Consider the following 23,272-nt stretch of genomic DNA (forward strand, 5'->3'; position numbering starts at 1 on the left):
AGCGCAGGCCATGGGAACTGGGGTATAGGTTGAGCAGCAGCCCAGTGCTATGGAGGCTGCTATTATTTATCGTAATATTTGTGTATTTCTTAACCATTTCACATCTATAAAATGGTGCTGCCATTTTTATTAGGTTCCTGTCTGTGTGTGTGTGTGTGTGTGTGTGTGTGTGTGTCAGATAAAGTTTTTGAGCTTTTTGCCCCGCTTTATTTTCCCCATAAGCTCAGTCAGGTTTGTTTTTGGTGATTTTGCATAGCTCAATGCTTTTTGGGAATGTATATATTGAGTTACAGTAGAACTGACTGAATATACATATATTTATTCTTACATGTGGGTGGCTCAGTGGATAGAGTGCTGAGCCTGAAGTCAGGAACACTCGTCTTTATGATTCAAATCTGACCTCAGACACTTAGTAGCTATGTGACCCTGGGCAAGTCACTTAACCCTGTTTGCCTCAGTTTCCTCATCTGTCAAATGAGCTAGAGAAGGAAATGGCAAAAGCCACTCCAGTATTTTTGTGAAGAAAACTCCAAATGGGGTCATGAAGAGTAGGACACAACTGAAAAACAACTGAACAACCACACAAATGTATGTTCTTTACTTTAGGGGTAATTTAGGTAGTTTAGGGGAAGGTAATGACAATTTTGAGGAAGAAATCAGGAAAGGCTTCACGTACAAGGTAGAGTTCTAAAGGAAACCAGGGACTATAAATCAGAGATTAGGAGGGAGTGAATTCCAGGAATAGGAGGGATGGTCCATGAAAAGGTTCATAAATGAAAGATACGTTATATCCCTCTAATTTGATTTCCATCTCGAGTGCCTCACGTTTGAGACCTTTGGCTTAGAGAGTATCTATTATTTTATTTTTTAATTTTTATTTTTTGGAGGCAATCAGGGTTAAGTAATTTGCCATGCTAATAAGTGTCTGAGGCAGTATTCGAACTCAGAAATTTCTGACTCCGAGGCTGGTGCTCTATCTACGGGGCCATCTAGCCTCCCCTGTTCTTTTATTTATGAAAAGTTTTTGAAGATGTTTGCTGAACTGGAGAAGGATATAAATATTCCTGACTCTGCTGTTTTTAAAAAATCATCCCCATCAGGATCACATATTTAAATGAAGGAATACAGTATTTATTAAATGCTTACTATGTGCAAAATATTGTGTTTAAAATTGAAAAATAAGGCAATCTCTGCTTTCGTGAAGCTCATTCTAATCAGGAGACAACACACATAGAAGATTTCAGCTAGAAGCCAGATGAAAAGGCCCTGTGGTTCTTGGGATGCAGTGGCAATGGAGATAGTAATGCCCCTTTATGGGCATTTCCACTGATAAGATCTTTTCAGTTTCTGATGTTGAACCATTTGACTTTATTTTCTGCCTATTGGTGACACTTGGTGAGCAGTTATTGCTGCTGAGGAAGAAGGGTCTCTTTTCCACAAGGATTCCTCTCTACAAGATGAGGGGCTATGGGTACTGGTCTGGAAGCAGGGCTGGGAATTTGGGGAACACTGCTATTCCCAAGGCTCTTGGACTCGGGGTCCTGGGCTGTCTCCATCAGGACCTGAGGGGAGATAGTAGTCAGTGTGGTGGCATTGATTTCACTTGCCTAGTCCAGGCCGTCTCCTGCCTTGCTACTTCACCAAAACTGGCCTGCCTAGGTAAGCATAAATCTTCTTAATAGAGCATGAAAGAATGGGAACAGATCTGGTCATAACTTCTTTGGGAAAAGTCGCCTATCTGCTAAATATTCATTTGGCCAAATTTCAAATACACATAGGCTAAATTCTATATGTATGTATGTATAAAACCTTTTTTAAGCATTTGTTTTCCAGCAACCTAAACAAAAGTGCCAGGAATGCTAACGTCGTAGGTCTCTTGTGTAATTTAAACTATGCTTTTTTCATCCTGGCTCAATGAGCAGCAAGGAGACTCAATTTCAGTTCAGCAATCTGAAAAAATAAAGCTATTTCAGCTCAAAGTCTTTTATTGTGTCTTGGTTCCTAACTGTTTAAAACCACAAATACCCACCCATGGGGTAGTTGAGGAGAGATAATTTGGAATTACAAGTTTATTCCATTTTCCCCCCCTACTACAACCTAAGTATCAATAGGCCTGAGTTCTAGGTTAACAAGATGTAGTAGACATTAGAGGCCTATAGTCAAGGGCCCTGGGATCCTAAGATCAGAGATTTAGATCTGGAAGTAACTTTAGAGGCCTCCCCCTCATAATATTTATGAGAAAACTATTACAGATGAGAAACTGAGGCACCTAGAGGTTAAATAAGTTGCCCTAGGTCACACAGATAGTAAGAGGCAGAATTTGAGCCTAGGTTCCATCACTCCAAAGCTGGGGCTCCTTTTGTTTTAGCACATTGCCTCTCTCAGAGTTCAAATCCTGGTTCTAAAACTTACTAGCTCTGAGACCCTGGACTGGTCACATTACCTGAGTCTGTCTTTATGTGTAAAATGGAGATGATAATAACTGCCTCAAAGGGTTGTGAAAAAAGTTCCTTCTTCCCCTTAAAACACAACGTTAATATGAGATATTATTGTTTGGACCAGTCTGGCCTCTGTTTAAATCAATAGCAAAAAAAAAAAAAAAACCTTCCTGAAAAAGTTATGATTGGATCCGTTTTTTGCTGTCTCATGTCTAGACGCACTCAGTAGCAAAGCACTGTTCAGTTTTTCATACTTTACTGAGTCCTAGCGATGGGAAGTGGTATCTGTGGCAGAATCTGGCTCCTGTGACTTGACTTGACTATAAATTGCTTCGAGTCTTATCTTTAAAATCAATGTGTTGATACCATGTTGGCATTCTTTTACCAGTGAACTCATTTCTATATCTCGTGGCTGAACATTCTTCTCCATTAAAGTGTCATAAATTCTTTATTTCTGAATTATGATGGGATAGAGAAATTAGAACATGCACTCCAAGTGCGACTGGGGGGCCCCCAGGAAGGGGAGGGGCTGGGATGCATTGTCTAGGCCTTGAGAAAGTCTTTCAGAAAATGTCAGCGTGTTCCTCCCAGCTTCCAGGCTATTCTGTTATAGTCACCAAATAATATATTTTTGCTGCTCACTTAAGCAGAGTACCTACAAATACATGGCCAGGGTAGATCTGAATTGAATTGTTTCAATCAGAAGGCTGAGGGAAAAGCTGTGAGTGCCTTCATCCCATGGTTGTATTGAATTCTGTTTTCTCACCAAGTAATCATGGGTAATGAGGTGTTAAATGAAGAATGGCTTGTTGCTATGAATGAGAACTCAGCTAGTACTTGTACGATTTCTGAATGGGAGGGAATCTGGGCTCGCGGTAGCAAGGTAAATGTAATGCCTGAGATTCTCTCTGTTCTCTTCGATTTTTCATGGTCTCTGTTTAATGGCTCAGGTTCCTGACTTACACTACAAGCTGGAATAGGGGCTTTGCTGCTTTCCTGTGGTGGTCTACTAAAATTAAGATCTTCAGCTGGACAAGATAGCCTTGGATTTCACCTTTCTTCCTTGCCAAAGTGACCTCCAAAATACTGACATATTTGACCCTTTATTCTTTCCCTTCCATTCTTCTGGTTCCTTTTTTTTCCCCTCTCATCCTCTTTCTGGGGGCCATGGTTCTGCCACCACATAAATCCACAGTTTTACCCTTGTGGATTTGGAATAGTCTGACTGATCCAGAAGATGGAAAAATCAGGTGAATTTTGTAGATTCAGTCAATTTTTATCTTTCTTTCCTGTCCCCAACCATCACATTATATTATTTTATTTTTACAAGTTGTTTCTCATAGATTGATTGTTCCATCCATTAGCATACCCAAAGTATTTTCATTCTTAGGCTGCTGAGACCACTTTGTAACTGATTTCCTAGAGATCTCTTTGTCATCTTAGAAACTCCCCCTCCCCAAAGATAAAGGGTCTGTTATTCAAAAACAAACAACTTTTCATTGCAAAATGTTATTCAAAGCAACTCTCAGATTCTTTTGGGCCTCCAGCAAGCAGGGCACTTTGCCCTTTGCCAATGGATAAATTGGAGCAGAGAGTGATTTTGCACTTAGCAACAGAGGATTAGACCTGAGGCTTCTGGGTTTCTAGAGTGCTTCTCTTGATGGTTACAGAGATTAACTAGTGAAATTTGCAGGGAATCGCTGCCCAAGGCAGGGAACAGACCATGAGACTCACTGTAGCAGACGGTAGCTTCCATTGGGGAGACTTCTCTGTGAAGACACTATCTCTTTCTTAATGAATAAATGATGTTAGAATCCATGGCAAATCTTTTCACTCCTATAGATGGTAAGATTATATTCCAAGAAAAATAATATGTTTACCTGAAAAAAATTATAGCAGATTGACTGTGAGGTTATCTCACACAGTTCATGAACTTCACATAAAATGTGCAAGCTACCATGTTATTATTAAGCTGTCCTTCTGTTCTGCCCTATTTTCAAAGTTTCATTGAAACAAATGAGGCAGAAATTTCATTCAGCACAGGATATCATTGAAACTGTCAACACTGCTTTTGTGTCGTTGTATTTGTGAGGTGCTGTCATGTGCTGGCTGTTTGAGCAAACCCTGCATGCCTACTGTGTGATATATTAAGTGCAATGAGGTTAGTAATATATCAATAAGCAATATGCACTTTCTGCGTGCCAAGAAATGTGTTAGGCACTATAGATATAGACAAAAATGAAACAGTTCCTGACCTCAAGGAGCTTATATTCTATTGGATTAACAACATCCATATAGAAGTAAATGCAAATATATATATACAAAGCACCTTTAAGGTAATTCTTGGCAGGAAGGAGGCAATAGGAGCTGGGAAGGATCGGGAAGGTCCTCTTGAAGGGGATGGAGCTTTAGCTAAGCTTTGAAAGAATACCAAAGCTATGTGAAAAACTGCCTGACCCTGAAAGAGCTTATAGCCTAAGTGAGGAAATATGATTTCAGTTCAGCAGATTTATTACAAGGCATGGTTTTAGTGGAAATGCAAAAACGAACAAGGAACTCATAAATTCTTCAGTCGGTTTTCAGTCATGTCTGACTTTTTGCTGGGATTGGGTACTGAAAGTAGGAAGGGAAGGGGAGGACAGAAGAAGGGAAAGAAGTGGTCTTTGGAGCTGAAAATTTGCTGATAGATATTCACTTCTTCTATGGTATTATTGAGTCTATCCAGAGGGGAAGGAATCAGGGACGGGAAATTGTAAGGAATAAAGAAACATAAGCTCTGAGGACTGATTACACAATCTTGTGATTGATATAAAAATTGAAAGCGATCCTACAAAATTTAGTCCTTAGAAAAGGAAGTCTGTAAGCCATTGATAGTAAATTAAACTTGGACTACAGAAGCATGCCAATGATTTTTCTACTTTATTTTTTATTTTATTAGAATGACTCAAGATGTCAGTTGTACAAGGTCATAGAAACATTCAAAAATAGTGTGGGGTTTTTTTCCCCAAATTTTCTTGCTGCCAACATCCATCAGTGGGCATTCTGACCTAGAAATGCATTCTGGAAAGCCAAATAAACCATTTCTCCTAACCTACATGATTTATAGGACACGACTGAGATGAGCATAGTGATCTGGCCAAATGAATTCAATTACAGTAAAATTCCAGTAGGCCAGAATCCAACTAACTAGAATACTCAATTAATTGAATTTCCCCATCCCTGCACATGCTTTGTGAGTGAAAGAAACAAATGATCACAAAATAAGTCATCAGTGAGGATTTATTTAATTTAAACAAACAAAAACACTTTGTCCTTGATGAAGCAGAGACTGGGGTAGTAAGTAGCATGATAGAATGGGGAAAGCACTGAATTTGGTGTCACAGGGCCTGTGTTTGAATCCCAACATTATTACTTTATTTCTTGTATGATTCTAGGCAAGTCATTTTTCTACTCTGTCATCTGCAAAATGGGAGGTAAGGGAGGGGAAGACTGGAAAAGTTTAAATCCTGTGACTCTTTAGCTTTCTGTATCCCCCTACATCTTCTATGTTCATAGTACCATTTAGCAATCATTCTGATTTGTGGCACTGAGATATTTATGGATCCTTAGTCATTAGAGAAAGATTAAACATTATGCCACTACATGACAAGTGAGTTTAAGAGACTTGGTAATGATGTCAAAGTTATACCTCTTCACACCTGACTCTTTCCTTTCTTTTCTGAAACCAATGGAGAACCAGGCTGTCACTTAATTAACCAGCTAGGGATTATAGTCTATATTTTGATCACCAGCCAGTGGTGACCAGACTACCAGCTGGCTAGAGAAGAAGACATTCCATGTCTATATGAAGGCTTTCCCAACAGATGCATGATATCCCACCACTCACAAAAGAGACTCAGACTACACATGAGAAGCCTACCCTACCCGCCCACTGCCCTAAGCTCTTCCAGGGTGGAAGACGCTGGCTCTCGGTTCTTACGTAGATCTAGGAATGTGATCTGTAATATGATTACTTAAAATTAGTAAAATGGAAAAATCACTGATTTCTGCTCTGAGTCACCACTCTGCCTTTGTGAAGATATCACCCTGCCTCTTGACCTCTTGGATAGCATAAATCCGGTCTTGAACCCATGCCCTAAGAGGAATGGTTATAAAACTAGCTACAAATATATTTTACTTTTTACCAAGGCAGGAGAGAGAATTAATGTATTTTATGAAGACCTTTTTAAAAGGGGTTTCTCATTAGAATACAAGCATCACAACACAGTGGAAAGAGTGCTAGGATCTGGATTTGAGTCCCTGATCTGCCTCCTTCTTTCTTTGTGATCTGGGACAAGAAGCTCTATCTTTGGAGGACTTAGTTTCCTCATCTGTAAAAGGCAGAGAAAGGACTAAATGACCAAGTCCCCTTCCAATTTTATGTCTGTGATCCCATTATCCTCAACCTACCCAGCCCTCCCCCCCCCCACCAAAAAAAGATCCAGAGTATCACACTCTCTAATTATTCTGTAAAATTAAAGTTTCATTGTACCAACCTGAAATGTTTGTAATTGAAATTCTCTACATTTCTAAGTATTGTCTGAATTTTATTGACCTCTGTTTACTTTTTAAAATGGGATTTTCCTCTAGCAATAGTCTTTTAATTTTTTTTAATTTTATTTATTTTTAATTTATGGAATAAAACAAGCATTTCCATAACAGAGTATAATAAAGAAAAATGATTACATGTGAAACTGTGAATCTATTATAATGTTTAGAATGATTTTATTATATATATACACACACACACACACACACACACACATTTGCATCTGATAACAGTAGTTTTTTTATAAGGTTAACCAGGAGAATAAGGGGGAAGGGCCTTTTTTTTTAACCTGAAAATAGAAATAATATTTCCAAATATAGTCAATTCACAGTTTTATTAGGGACTGCCTACTAGCTGGCGGGCTCCATGAGGGCAAGGACAATCTCTTATCACAAGTTAACATCTCCCTTTCCAACTATCATAGGACTCTGCACACAATTAGTATTTAATTTATTGGATTATTGAATTTGTTGACTTTATAGTTGGTGGGTTATCTAGGCTAGAATTGTTGGCTAGGGAGCTCCAGCGTTGGCAGCTAACTAATGACACTGTTTAAATATATTTTGATATTGTCTACACTTTTTAGCTTTCCTTCTAATGCAGTGTCACACATAAATGGGGCGTTTCCTAACTTTATTAGCATCATTCTCAACCCTACCCCCAACTACGGGCAGGCCAGGATGACAACCTTTGTTTTTGTTGTTCAGTCGTTTCAGTCATATCTGAATCTTTGTGATCCCATTGGGGGTTTTCATGGCAGAGATACAGGAGCAGTTTGCCATTTCCTTGTCCGGCTCATTTTACAGATAAGGAAACTGAGGCAAACAGGGTTAAGCGACTTCCCCAGGATCACAGAACTAGTGAGTGTCTGAGGCCAGATTTGAACTCACAAAGATGAGTCTTCCTGACTCCAGGCCCAGCACTCTATCCATTGAGTCACCTACCTGCCAGGATGACCTTTAGCCTTTGGTAAACTGCCAGCCGCTGTTTTGACAGTCAACAAAATCCTATGGAACACCCCTTATCTAGGACTTCTGCTTCTCCTCATCTTCCTCTTTCTCAGCCCTTGAGCATTTCTTTGTTTATTGACATCAAAAGCGGATGAAACTTAAATTAATCAGTTTGGGAACTCATTAGCAACTGTGGCAAAGAATCACCAAATATGGAAGGTTAAAGCAGATGCTTGAAGACAATATTTTAACAGCTGTAGATTTTGTGATTGCTGTTGGCCTTATACCACATTACCATTTTTTAGACCATTCACCATTCAGACTGTATCCCGGTCTGAATCCTAATTGAGAGGGCAAGAATCATAGGATCATATGTGTGTATGTGTATGTGGGAGAGACTTGAGGCAAGAGGGACCAATTAGTAAGCCATTGCAGTAGCCCAGGCAAGAGGTGATGAGGTTGTGAACACTGTGATTGTGAACCTATCAGGCTGCAAGGATGGGTGATATCTTGGCAGATATAGTGCATTTTGGCAGAGGATTCGGTTTGGTTTTAGACACACTGAGTTTGAGATGTCCCCAGGGCATACATTTTTTTTTCTGTCACAAGGTTAGGCCATTTTAATGTGACCTAAGACAAGCAGCTGAAGCAGAAACCATGAGAAAACATTTGCCTTTTTTCTTTACAGCCAAAAAAAGAGATTAAAAATGAAACAAAACCACTATAGATATTGGGGGGGGGGGGAAGTGGTTTTATACGTGTAGTATAACATTATAAACTCAAGATAGCTCATGGATAAAAAGGTGAACTCATATCCATCACCTATCTCTTCAAAAAGATTACATGGAACATCCATCTAGTCAAAACCAACATACTCTCCATTGAAATGTCATCAGGTTTTTCCAAGAAGACTCTGGCCTGCATATTTGCCCTGGGATATGCTTAGAAGGCTCTGTCACTGACCAGATGACATGATAACCCCCCAGAATCTATTCAAATTGCACAGGGGAAAAGTTGTTATAACTTTCGGGGGGGGAGGGGTTTCTCTGTGGCTTGTTGTTTCTTCTTCTTCCTCCTCCACTCCTCCATCTGCTTAGAAACTACCCTGACCACCAAAGTCCTCTTGGCTTCCTCTACTGCCTGCTTAGCCAATGAAACCACCATGGCTGCCACTGGGCTTGGCCCAGTCCAGAGTTATTTTATTTCCATCAATCTCCCAATCTTCCGATGGCCTCTTTCATAGTTTTAGCATCTTCTTCTGAGTTGAAACCCACAAAACCAAACCTTCAGACAACCCTGTCTCCCTTTCTGTGAATATCCTGGCACCAACTCAGTTGTAAAATGAATCTTTCAGTTTCATTTTAGAGCCAAAGACTTTGGAGCCATTGAGTTCCAGAGCCTTTTCCACATCTTCAACTGGTTTACATTCTGTATAGCCAAACTTCCTCGTACCAATTTGGATGTCCACAACTGTAAGGTCCTTTTAAAATTTTTTTAATTTTTTTTTTCTTTTTTTGCAAAGAAGTCTGTGATGTCAGTTTTTAGCTCAGAAGTGGCTTCGTTGAAGTTCATATTGCCAGTGAAAAGATTGCTATTTGTAGGTGCTTCAGCTTCTAATTTCTGTTTCTTGGCTTGAGGAGCTTCCTGTTTGCCCATTTCCTTTTTCTTCTTCCCTTATGCTTCTTTGATGGGCACTTTCTCTTCTTCCTCCTCATCTTCCTTCTTCTCCTCTTCTTTGTCCTCTTCATCTTTGTCTTCTTCCTCCTCCTCCCCCTTCTCTAATTTCTTGGCTTTCACAGAAATAGCCTTCCTTTTGGCAGGTATGGTATCCATAGCTGCTTCTCCAGACTCATTCTCATCACTATCATCTTCTACCTCATCCTCTTTCTCTTCCTCCTCAGAGTCTTATTTGGCTGGAGCTGCTCCCATTTTTGTGTCTTTGGACTGTTCAAATTCTTCATCCTCCTCATCTTCCCTGTCTTCTTCAGATTCACTGCCCTCTTTCTTGGCATTCTTCCCATTTTTTTGCCTGTTTGGTTAGGGGTGGGGGAGCTGCTGCTTTAGCCGGAGTGTCTTCCTTCTTATCTGGTGTAATGACAGCTTTGGCTGGGATCGCTGCTTTCTTGGCAGGTGTGGTGGCAGTAATGACTCTTTTGGCTGGTGACACCTATCTACAAGTGTGGGTGGAAATGGAGGAGAAATATAGGATTATAATTGAGGGGAAAATGGTGTCATGAAGGTTTATAAGGATGGAGGAAACATAGTTTGTCTGTAGTCAGCCAGAAAGGAACCAGTATTTGGATTAAAGAGAGAGTATGATTAAGGGATAATCTACTGGAGAAGAAAGGAAGGGATGGGATCAACAGCGCTGGTAAAGGGGTTGGCCTTGGCCAAGAGAAGGTCACTTCATCGTCGGTCAGTAAGCGTGTATTAAATACCTTTTATGTGCCAGGTACCATGCTAAGTTCTGGAGATACAAAAAAAGGCAAAAGATAGTCCTCAAGTAGCTTACAGTCTAATAGGGGAAGACAGTAAGCAAACAAATATTTACAAACTGTATACTGAATGATTGACTTTGGGGAGGTTTGAGGAGAGAAGAGAAGGTGTAGAATGCAATGAAATAGTAAATCAGTTAGGAAGTAGTTAAAACCTTGCAGAAGTGAGGGCGTAACTGAGGTAAGGTAACATCAGTACGATATATTTGCTAAGTAAGACAGAGGGAAAGCAAATGTTTTCCAGAAGGAAAAAAAAAAACCCCATCATATTCTTTTCAGAAGACACATCTATAGAGTCATTGAATAATTATTTGGGAAAGTAGGGTATTAACTTGAACAAAACTCTAAAATGGCAGTGTTTCTATAGTAAGGGACTAAACATGTCTCATTTTTGTCTCCCTATCTTTGTAGCATCTGAAAACTCCCAAGTGCAAGATAAGAAGGCTCCTGCACCTGGCCGCCCCACCTCTGCTGCTTTAGGACAAAATCGCAACGTACCAGGAAACAAACCAGGTGAGCCAATCCAGAGATCGATGCCAAAATTCCACGGAGTAACCCACAGACCTGGGGATGGCACAGGAAGATATAGTCTGGCCTGGGGAGCATGTGGGTCCATGGAAATAAATGTAAATGTCTACCCATGGGTTAAAAAAAATCAAGTTCCCAAAGACATGATGGGGAAGTTGTCATGGCTAGACCACCATTTACAAGAAAAAAAGATCCGCAGTCTGCAAGCTTCATAGGGATAAAAAGTATGAAATGGCAATCAAAAAAGCAAGGCTAACTTTGGCTGCAGTGAGAGCCAGTGTCCAAAATAGAGAAGGTTAAGACCTTGTTATAATCTGCCATGTCCAGTTCTGGACACCACCATATTTTAGGAAGGACATTTATAACCTTGAGAGTGTCCATTGGATGGAAGTCAGGATTGTGAGACCTTAGCACCATCTATGTGAGGATCACAGGATGTTTAGCCTACAGAAAAGAAAATTTGGGGAAACTCGATAGATGTCACCTAGTAATTGGGAGACTGTCATGGAAGAGGGATTAGATTTGTTTTGCTCATCACCTAGAAGCAGAACCAGGACTAATGCGTGGGAACTGGTAAGAGGCAGACCTTGGTTCAATGTAAGGAAAAACTTTCTAAAAATTAGGTATATCCAAAGTGGAATTGCTGCCTTGTGGGTAATGGGTTCCCCATCGTTAGAGACTCAGTGGTAGGTTGGTTGGCTACTTGTTGGGTATTTTGGAAAAGAGTTTCTTATTCAGGTACAAGTTGGACTAATTGACCCCTGAGATCTCTTCCAGTTTGTGAAATTATGCCCCCCCTCAAGCACCATTCTCCAAATTTTTAAAATTGATTACTCCCTAAGAAAGTTCTTGAGCACACACTCCCATATATGTATATCTGCTTATTTATAAATTATGCATATGTATTACCAAACTAATAGTCATGGACATTATAAAACTAACCAAAATAGTAGTTACATGAGGTAAATAACATTTTGAAAATATTTTATATTCAATAATAATATTTTGCTCTAACTGAAAATATAATTAATGAAATGTCAAATAATGACATGTATAAAATTATTAAATTATATTTAAAATATAAATAATGAAATGAAGTTTTAATGAAAGCAATGTGATTGGATATATTGATTTAACACCTTTACTGTAATTCAAAGGTCTACTTGTGACTTTGATTTATTTTCAATACTTGGTTTTAATGGTTATCATTGCTGGGAAGAACTCACCAAGATAGAAATATATGTATGTATATGTACACATACACACACACACACACACACACACATATGTATATATATACATATATACATATATATATATATTTGTTGTTGTTCAGTTGTATCCAACTCTTCATGACCCCATTTGGGGTTTTCTTAGCAGAGATACAGGACTGGTTTGCCATTTTCTTCTCCAGCTCATTTGACACATGAGGAAACTGAGGCAAACAGGGTCAAGTGATTTGCCCAAGGTCACACAGCTAGTAAGTGTCTGAGACTACATTTGAACTCACAAAGGTCAGTCTTCCTCACTACAGGCCTGGTACTCTATCCACTGAGCCATAAATACAAATTGAAGAAGGGCATAATTGCTGTACTTACTAAATGATGATCTTCATTTTCAGCTCCATCTACTAATTATGCAAAGGATCTTTACTGAAATCCAACTAGCAAATTTCTCTCTTCTCCAATGTCTATCAGTTGTTCTTGCAAACTATTCACAGATTTCTGTATCATATTTTTAAACAGACAGACCAAAGAAGATAGCATATGTAAAGCATTTTACAAACCTTAAAGTGCTATATAAATGCTAGCTGTCATCATTGTTAATAATAATAATAAACAGGCTCAAAATCCACTAAAAGTCTTCATTTGGAAGATTTTTAAGCAGGTTAGAAAACTCTGTTTTTAGGGCTTCTTTTTAAGTGTAAAGATATAGGTGATACAGTTATATCATTTCTAGCAACCCAAAAAGAAGAGAATAAATTTCCAAGAGAAGAGGGTGGTCAGTAGTGTCATATACTACAGAGCCACAAAGAAAAATGAAGTTTGATAAAAGTCCAAGATATCTGACAAATAAGGCACCAACTGGTAACTTAAAAAAGAATAGTTTTAGCCAAGTGCAGAATCAAAGATAACAAATATAGGAAGAACATAGGAGACTAGAAAGCTAGGGTGCCCTTGATGATGCCCTAGGGCAATTCTGAAGATGTAGATCACAATCTATCCATGTCTATTCTTCCTGTGTGGCTTATTCCGTCCCACCAAAACTGAAAAGAGAAGAGGGACAGGCTGTTACTCACCAGACACTGCCCCAGAGTTCAGACCACCCTTTTCCAATGACGTAATGTGGTGTGCAAAGTGTGATTACCCTGGGGAGGGGAGAGAGAATTTTCCTTTGTGGGGATCCAGATCATGGTTAGTTTAAAACCATTTTAAGGGGTTCAACCTCAGTGTCAAAAGGGAGCAGTTCAGAGTTTGCATGCCCACAATCAGAGTGTGGGAGGGAGAATGTTGTACAGTAAGGGGCAAATGGAGAGAACAGAATTCTGTTGGTGACAAGAGGGTAAAAAGTGACCAATATTCCTATCTTCTGATTGGCCAACCCTTGGAATTATGCCACAGCCCCTCTGGGGTCATTCATATTGGGGGTTTTCAGGCTCCCACTTGAGATATCATGACCCCAAACCACTATAACTATTTCTCCCTTCCACTCAATTGAATTTTTCTTAATTAGTCCTTCTATTATTTTCACATAATGAATTGCAAATCAGATTTGAGGATGAATTTCATGCTGCTTGCCCCACTTGGTAGTGTTTGTCTTGGACGGTGGTTGCACTTAAGGCCAAAATTGCTAGTTATGGCTCTGCCCCCACCCCCAATGCTCTGTTCAAAGCAACATAACAGTAGATTTAGATGTAGTTGATAAATGACTATAGCCCTCAAAATATGAAATAGATTTCATTCATAAAATGAAATTTTTATGTTACTTTGCTCAGTATTTCATTAATGTTGATTTCTTCTATGACTTTTTCAAAAATCATTTTTAAATGTTTTTACATTTAGTAAATTGTAAGGAGAATTATGCCCTCCCCTCCCCTTGCTGCATAATGACAGTGTATTTTCACCAAGATTTCATTTGTGTACAGCACTTGAAGTGTTAGGTGTGTGTCCTGCTGGGGTACAAAACAAGCAAGCAGCTACACACAATACAAACATAATCTCAGCTCCTGTGCTCACAAATTGTTCTGTTTGGCTGAGAGAGAGCATGTCGAATAATACAATGATAAAAACCCAGTGGGAAAAGCATAATGATAGCCTGGCTGTAAAGGAAGGTGCTACTTGTGTTCTCGGAAACCCTTCCTTCTTCTCTGTCCTAGATAGAAGTCTGTTTACTGATCAACAGTGAATTTGGTGGGACCAGAGAGAAAAAAAAGGCAGCTACAGAACCCCGGAGAACAGTCCTCCTTTTCCTAACTAGGGACAGGGAACCTGCAGCCTTAAGGCCACACGCGGCTTTCTGGGTCCTTGGGTGAGGCCTTTTGATTGAATCCAAGTTTTATAGAACAAATCCTTTTATTAAGAGGATTTGTTTTGTGAAGTTTGGGCTGCACTTGAGGACTTAGAGGGCCACATGTGGCCTTGAGGCCTCAAGTTCCCCGCACCTCTAGGCTTTCATATTGTGTTATTGGAAAGGCAGTCTTGATTTAAAAAAAAAAATTGAACTTCAGTTTATAATCAAGAAAGAGAAGTAAAGGCTGTTAGAGGAGAACCTAGGTAGACATGGAAGGAAGAACTGATTTGCATAATCAACAAAAAAAAAAACCCTGGAATTGAGTGTATTGGGTTTGCCCAGCTCTTCTTCTGACTCATCCCAACCCCCCACTGAGGGGTGGTCACTTGAAGAGTGGAGGCTTACTGGAGGACAAGCAGCTGTCAAGATGACCTTCTTACCCCTGTACATACTGCTGAAGCATTTCTTACTTAGCCCCTGTGCTAGGAAAGAAAGTTATTTACTTGGGAACTTTGTCTGACCCAACTGGAAGACCAGAAAGCCAAGTGGAAGGAGCTTCTGATTGGAAGCCAAAATACTTGTCTGAAGTCATAATGCCCAACCAGCTTTGTTTCTAACCTCAGTTTCTTTAGCTGCAAAATGGAGATAATACCACTTGTGTAACTTACCTTACTGGGATGTTGTGAGGATCAAATGAGATATTGCCAGTTTTCCCTTGTGAGGCTGGTACCCAACCTTTTGTTTAAGGCCAGGTATCATATTTTAAGAAAAACACGAATAAGTTGTGTGGTCAGAAGAGGGCAGCTCCCGTAGGGAAGACATTTAAAAGCAAGTCAAATTCAATTCATTCATTCGACATGCATTTGTTAACTACCTACTACTCTCAGAAAGCTTAAGTCATGAAGACAAAAATGAAACAGTACCTGTTCTTCAATGGAGATGAGGGTGTGTGTGTGTGAATTCTACCAAGGAGAAACAGTGGGGGCACTAGCAACTAAAGGAATCATGAAAGTCTTTGAATAGCAGGTGGCCTTTGAACTAACACTTAAGGGAAACTAGAGATTCTGCAAGACAGGAGTGAAGAGAGAACGCGTCCCAGGCATTAGGAACATCTATGTATGACAACACCAAGGTAAAGAAAGAACCATTTATGGAAAATAGCAATTAGATTGGAAGTTTGCTGGGAAATAAAGTATGCCAATAGAGTTTGTAATGCCCAGGAAGCCTGGAAAGGTAGTCTGGCATCCCACTGTGAAGGATTCTGAATGCCAGAGGAGTGGCTCTTTTGCCCTAGGGACAGTGGAGAGCTACTGGAGTTTCTTGAGAAGTGGTATGATCAGACCTACACTTATGAATGGTCAATTTGTGTGGAAGATAGACTGAAGAGGGGAGACATTAGATGCAAGGAGACCAGGTGGGAAGGAGGCTATTGCTATAGTGTGAGTGAGAAGTGATGAGGCCCTGGGCTTGGGTGATAGAAAGAAACAGATGTGAGAGATGTTAAGGAGGTGAAATCAACAGTACCTCACTGGATGGGGAAGGGGACAGGTAGAGAGAATGACTGTGAAGAGTCAAGAATGACTCCCAGATTGCAAAAAGGGTGATTAGAAGAATGGTCTTGCCCATGACAGAAATAGAACAATCAGGAAGAGGCATCAGGTAGAGGAAAAAAAAAATGATTGGTTTTCTTTTGGACAAACTGAGGTTGAAATGCTGATTGGACATCTGTATGTAGATGCCAAGCAGCTATTATCTTTATTCAGACATCTCCAAAATCTACATATCCATCCCTCATCTACATCCTGATTTTAGAGTTTTCTGCCTGAAGGCGATACCTAAATCCATTAGAACTGTTGAGATAGAGTATATAGAGAAGAGGACCCATGACACAGCCCTGCCATATACCCACACATAGTAAGGTGTATGATATATGATGCTGATGTATGATGGTCAAGTAAACTAAGAAGGAAACCAATTAAAAAGCCATTGCAGTAATCTAGGCGTAAGATGATATGGCATCAACTAAGGTGGTGGCTGGGTGAGTGAAAGAGTCAAATGTAAGAGATGTACATGAAGTAGAACGGGCAAGATTTGGCAACTGATTGGATATGGCGGGGTGAGAGAAAGTAAGAAGTCAGGAATAACACTGAGATTGCAAACATAGGAGACTGGAAGGTTGTGGTGGTGGTGGTGATTGTTCAGTGTTATCTGACTCCTCATGAGCCCATTTGAGGTTTTCTTGGCAAAGATACTGGAGTGGTCTGCCATTTCCTTTTCCAGTTTCTTTTTCAGATGTAGAAACTGAGGCAAACAGGGTGAATTTACTTGCCCTGAGTTATACAGCTAATAAGTGTATGAGGTCAGATTTTAATTCAGGTCTTCCTGACTCCAGGCCTGGCACTGTGTCCGCTAAGCCACCTAGCTGCCCCAACAGATTGTAGCGCCTATGACAAAAATATGGAAGTTTGGAAGAAGTTTGGTTGAAGAGAAAAGAAAATAAATTCTGTTTTGGACATTTTGAATTTGAGATGTCTTGGACATCTAATTTAAAATGCACAATAGCGTAACAAGTATGGAAATATGTTTTGTGTGACTGCACGTGTATAATCTATATCAAATTGCTTACTGTCTCACAGAGGGGGAGGGGGTGAAGGAGAGAATTTGGAACTCACAATCTTAAAAAATGAGTGTTAAAATTGCTTTTACATGTAATTGGAAAAAAATAAAATATTATTTAAAAGTAAAGTAAAATAAAATATACAATAGGCAATTTTTAATGGGGAATTGAAGCCCAATAGAGAAATTGGAGCTAGATGGATAGATCTCTGAGTCCTCTGCATGGGGAGGATGATTAAGCCTGTGGGAGCTGATGAGATCACCAAGAGAAAGAATGTAGCAAGAAAAAAAAAGAGGACTCAAGACAGAGCTTTGAGAAAACCCACAGTTAGAGAGTATAAAATGGAAGAAGACTGAGAATAAGCCGGCAAAGGAGAACTAGGAGAAAACAATGTTGGAAAACCTCAGTGTGAGAGACTGCATTCAGAAAAATAGTATAGATGATGTTGTCAAAAGCTACAGATATCAGAAGGATGAGGATTAAAAAAAGACCATTAGATTTGGCAACAGGTTGGTAATAACTTTAGCTAGAGAAGTTTCAGTTGAGAGATAAGGTTGGAATCCGGATTGCAAAGGGGTGACTAGTGAGTAAGAGAAAACAGAAGTTGAGTGAATGAGTGTAGAAAGGCATTTATAGAAATTTGGGTTTGGGGTTTTTTTTTCCTCTGAGAAAGGGAGGAGACTATAGGATGATAGCTTGTGGGAGTAATTTAATGAAAGTTATTTGTCTGGAAGAGGTTTGGGGGTGTTTGAATGCAGTGGAGAAGGAATCAGTTGATAGAGAGGCTGAAGATTGGGGGGAGGGGATGATTGAGATTGCTATGTGCTGGAGATGTCAAAGGATGAGCTCAAGTGCTCATGAAGAAGGGCCAGCTCTTTGTCTGAGACTAAAGGAAAGGAGGAGCTAGTGGAAGATGATGTCAAACAGTTGTGAGATGAAGCAATGGGGAGAAGAAGGAGTTTGTGTTGAATGGTCTCATTGAGAGGAGGTCCTTGACTGAGAGTAGGTGAGAAGGAGAAATTTTGGGAACCTTGAGTAGAAAAGAGAAGGTTTAGAATAGCTTCTCTGGAGGGTAGGATAGAGAATCAATTAGAGATGATTAGAAGGATTGCCAGCTGATACAAGGGCACATTTGAAGTTGGATGTGAATTTATAATATTACTTAACATAGCTGTATGACTTCCATTTTCAATTGAAGATTGAGGCATGAGAAAAGGCCACTGGATTTGGCAATTAAGAGATTATTGGGGAAGCAGAGCTGGGGTTTAGAAATGACAGGAAGAACTACTACCCCCTATCCTTAAGCAATTCTAGAAAACATAACCAAACTAAAACCTGATTAGGAAAATTAGGAAATCAAAGTGGGGAAAATCAATTAGTTCTTGTTCTAGCCTAGGTTGGCATAGGGAAAGAGAGGCCTGTGGACACGAGGGACAGGGTTTGGCCAGGAGCATACCATGCACAGAACATGTTACTAAACTGTAACTTACAGTTTAATGGGGAGATAAGACAATGACACAGTTATTATGCAATATTCTGTATTATATTTAAATAAATTACATTAGAGGAGTGTAAAGCTAAGTATTGTGTATGGTCCAAGTGAAGGAAGAAAGGAAAGGAGGGAAGAAAGAAGGATGGAGGGAGAGAGAGAAGGAGCTACTCCTCCACCCCACTTCAGCTTTACACAAAAATGGGCATATCCTCAACTTTGCCATTACCCACAGATGTACCACCTCCATGTTCAAGAATTCTGAAATTCCCTTATCCAACCATAATCAATTGACTTTTCACCTCTCCCTCTGCCTTCCCTTCCACAACCCTACTCTTCATCACCACCATGACCTCCAATCCATTGACCCCTCAATTCTCTCCCAGGCCATCTCCCCTGTACTAGCTACTCCCTCCTCTTCTCCCCATCTTGATTCCTTGGTGAATCAATTCAACTTTACACCATCCTGCTCTCGGCCAGTTATGCCCAAGCAAGCCTTAGTCTTGGATCTTTTCCACTATCATCACCTTCATTCCCACACATGTGCTGTTGAAGGAAGGTGGAGAAAATCACAGAACCCCTCTTACTGGGGTTTCCATTACAAGCAGATTTACATTGCTTAACTTCAACTGGGCCTTCACTGCTGCTAGGCAATCCTACTCTACCTCCCTTACCAACTCACTGTCCTACTCTCCGCAGCAGCTATTCCAGACTTTTTCAGTCCTTGTCAGACCTGCGGTCCCCACTCTCTCAGCTCTGTCATCCCCATTTTTTCACTTATTTTCAATCTTTCCCTCTCTACTGGCTCATGTACTGCCTACAAACATGCTGTCTCCCCACCCTGAAAAAAACCCTCACCTGATCCTTCCATCCCTGCTGTCATCCTATATCTCTTCTGCCCTTTGTAGCTAAACTCCTTGAAAAGGCAGTAGGTACCCTTACTTTGTCTCCTCACTCTCAAGGCCTTTCACTGGAAGTGCTCTCTACAAAGTTATTTATGATCTCTTAACTGCAAAATTCAACAGCCTTTTCTCCATCTTCAATCTTATTTATCTTATATGTAATTTCCTTTGTATATATTTGCTTACTTTTTGACTTCCCCTTTAGATTGTAAGTTCCTTGAGGGCAGTGACTGTCTTTTGCTTCTTTTTGTATCCCCAGCACCTAGTACCGTGTCTGACATGTCAGTACTAAATAAATGTTTATTGAATTGAAAGAATTATCACACTCACAATCCTGATCATTGCATTGATGTATTGTAGAAAGGCAAGGTTTACCTCTGACCTCAGCCTCAGAGGTTAAGGAACAATACCTCCCCTCCCACCCCCACACATACATAGTTTCCCTTAATAACTTTAGTTATTCAGTCATTTTTAGTCATACCCTACTCTTTGTGACCCCATTTGGGGTTTTCTTGACAAAGATATTGGAGTGTTTTGTCATTTCCTTTTCCAGCTCATTTAACAAATAAGGAAACTGAGGCAAAGAGGGTGAAGTGACTTGCCCAGGATCACACAGCTAGGAAGTTTCTGAGGCCACATTTGAACTCATGAAGATGAGTCTTTCTGACTCCAGGCTTGACGCTGTATATATCCACTTAGCTTTCCCTCCCTCAATGACTACCAGGCCTCCAATTTTCCCTCAGAAATCCCACCACTTCCTATTTACATGAACATGGGCAAGTCATTGAAACCTCATTTTGAGAATCAAATGAGATAATATATCCAAAAGTGATTTGTAACTCTAAAACACCATATAAATATAAGTACCTGTTGCTATAGTGAATATAAAGATAAACTTGGCATTTGGGGGATAACACAATGCTTTGGCCAAGCTTTCACATAGTCTCCCACAAGGTACTCACTGTCCCGTGCATTCATTAAATGCCTCATCAAAACAAAATGCCCAATAGAGTGTAGAGTAAGTGAAAACTGGATCACGGAGAATCATAGAATATCGGAGCTCAGAGATGATCTAGGTCAAATCCTTCTTTTGATGGAGGAGGAGGAAATGAAGGTTCCAGTGAAAAGACTTGACTAAAGTCTTTGAGGTAATGACCTGTGACAGAGTCAAGCCAAAAGCCTAGGATGTGAGAGGAAGGGTGGCACAGTGGAAAGAGCGCCTGCTCTAGAATCAGAAGACCTGGGTAAATGATGCCTGTGTGACCTTGAACAAATTGCTTAACCTCCTGGGGCCTCAATTTTCCCATCCATAAAATGGAGACATTGGATTAGATGGCCTCTGAAGGCCAGCTAGGTGACCTTAGGCAAATCATTTGACTTCATAGGGGCCTCAATTTCTCACCTGTAAAGTGGAGTTGGATTAGACCCCCTCCCAAATCCCTTAGAGCTTTAACAGTGCAAAATTCATTAGCTTCAAGAAAAGACTAAAGATATATTCATGACTGATAGATCTATGATAGGTTAATCATGTTCTGCCTGGGCCTTTCCCACTTTATGCTTTGATTTACTTCCCTTTTAAAAAAAGATAAAATCTGCCTTTCTCTTGTTTCTGCCCCCTTTAACTAAGAATATATGATGATATAAAATGCTTCAATGAGTTAACTCGATTTTTAAAATTGAATTTCGCTGTATTTTGTTAGGACAGCTAGGTGTTACAGTAGATAGAGTAGTGGGCCTGGAGTTAGGAAGACCTGAGTTCAGTGTGAGGCATATACTAGCCGTTTGACCCTGGGCAAGTCTGCCTCAATTTCCTCCACTGTAAAATTGGGATAATAATAGGTACCTACCTCCCAAGGTTGTTGTAAGGCTCAAATGAGAACAAAGGGCTTAGCACAGTGCCTGGCATGTAGTAGGTGCTATATAAATGTTAACTATTTTTAGCTATTGTTATTAGTTTCCTACTGTCAACCTACATTTGGATAAGAGCTTTAGAGTTGGAGTCAGAAAACCTGAGTTCAGACACTTAACTAGCTGAGTGACCCTGGACAAGTCACTTAACACTCTTTGCCTCACTTTCCTCATCTGTAAAATGATCTGCAGAAAGAAATGGCAAACCACTCCAGTATCTTTGCTAAGAAGAGTTGGACACAACTGAAATGACTGAACAACACCACCATTAACCTGTAAAAAAAAAAAAGATGCTTTAAAATTTGCAAAGAAAGTGTTAGTTGTGTTCAAAGTACACTGATACTTCAATTTACTATGATAGTGATAATGTTTTTAAAACATAACTGAAATCTTTCTCTCCTACCCTAATTTTATTTTTATTTATCCTATTTTTCCAGACCCTCCACCTGTACTAAGAGTTGATGACCGACAACGGCTGGCCAGGGAACGGAGAGAGGAACGAGAAAAGCAGCTAGGTACCGCAGAATCAGTATTTGGTCTTTGAATCTGGATTGTTTTAGGACTGTGGCCAAGTCGCTGAACCCTTCTCAGCTTGAATTTTCTCATCTGAAAAATGGGGGTATCAATGGCACCTGTCTTTTGGGGTTGTTATGAAGATCAAATGAGATAATATTTGAGAAGTGCTTTGCAAACTTTGAAGCGTTATATAAATGCTAACTCTTGGTATTAATAATAAGGTCAAAGTGAATTACCTTTTAACCTGCAGGAAGAGGAGAATTCAACTTAGGAGACAAGTTTACATCTTAGTACTGTAACATAATACTGTACCATCGAGAGCAGAGCTGACTTTAAGAAGATGGATTTCACCAAATTTACCATGACTCTGGATTCCTGTATGACTGTGAACATGATTTTGTTTCAATGTTATATGAAACGTCATGGATATAATACTCAAATGATGAACTGATAGAAATAAGTGTTCAATGTGAAGTGGTAATTTAGACCATATCACAGAAATACACCATTTCCCCTCTTAACCATGTTTTCATCAGAGCTCTGTGTGACTCTTTAAAGTGCTCCCTATCTATCTATAGTTTATGTAAAAATGTATTTATGTGTGTATTGTATACATGTACATGTATGTGTTATATATACATATATACATACACACACACACACACACACACACACACTGAGGAGGCTTGTATCCATGTAAGAAGTTTAGCAACAAGAGCAAGGGAGGTGATCATCCCACTGTACCCAGCACTGGTCAGATAGTATCCTAGAATATTGTGCTCATTTCTGGGTGCCATATTTGAAGAAAACACTGATAAGCTAAAAACGAAAATCAGATTAATATGAGGAGCAATTGGAAGCAAGAGAGATAATTATCCTGGGGGGAAAATAAAGGAGGCTGGGGAGAGGGCAGGAGGAGAGGCAGATCAGCACAACAGCTGTTTAAAAACATTTGAAGAGCATCCACCAAAAAAAAAAAAAGATGGATTAAACATATTCTTTATTATACCAAAGTGAAGAATAAGAACCAGTGCACAAAAGTTACAAAGAGCAGGGATTTCAGCTCATTACAGAAAAGTCTCCTTACAATTAAGAGCTGTCTGAAAAATGGGCGGGTGAGTTGCCCTTCAGAGGTGGTATTCAAATAGAGACTGGATAAGGACCTCTCCCGGATAGTTTAGAAAGACCCTCATACATATAACCGACAGAAGGACTAGACTACCTGTAGGACACTTTCTAATGCAAAGATTCTGTGATTCTAGATAATCCATAAGTTTTTGATATCAAACAAAACCAATGGGAAATAATAGGAATAGCCAGCATTTGTATGG

At 39.8% G+C, this 23,272-nt stretch overlaps 1 protein-coding gene across 6 annotated transcripts in view; it reads left to right on the plus strand.

The window, feature by feature from the left end:
• MAP7 (microtubule associated protein 7) overlaps positions 1 to 23,272 on the plus strand; it is a 235,758-nt gene that overhangs the window by 141,576 nt on the left and 70,910 nt on the right. For all 6 annotated transcript variants that reach the window (XM_036766376.1, XM_036766375.1, XM_036766374.1 and 3 more), the window contains exons 2-3: positions 10,883 to 10,984; positions 21,863 to 21,940. In XM_036766376.1, the coding sequence (XP_036622271.1) occupies positions 10,883 to 10,984; positions 21,863 to 21,940 (180 nt within the window). The remainder of the gene's footprint in view (positions 1 to 10,882; positions 10,985 to 21,862; positions 21,941 to 23,272) is intronic.

This window comes from Trichosurus vulpecula, chromosome 7 (genome assembly GCF_011100635.1).
Source record: "Trichosurus vulpecula isolate mTriVul1 chromosome 7, mTriVul1.pri, whole genome shotgun sequence".
Classification (NCBI taxonomy): domain Eukaryota; kingdom Metazoa; phylum Chordata; class Mammalia; order Diprotodontia; family Phalangeridae; genus Trichosurus; species Trichosurus vulpecula.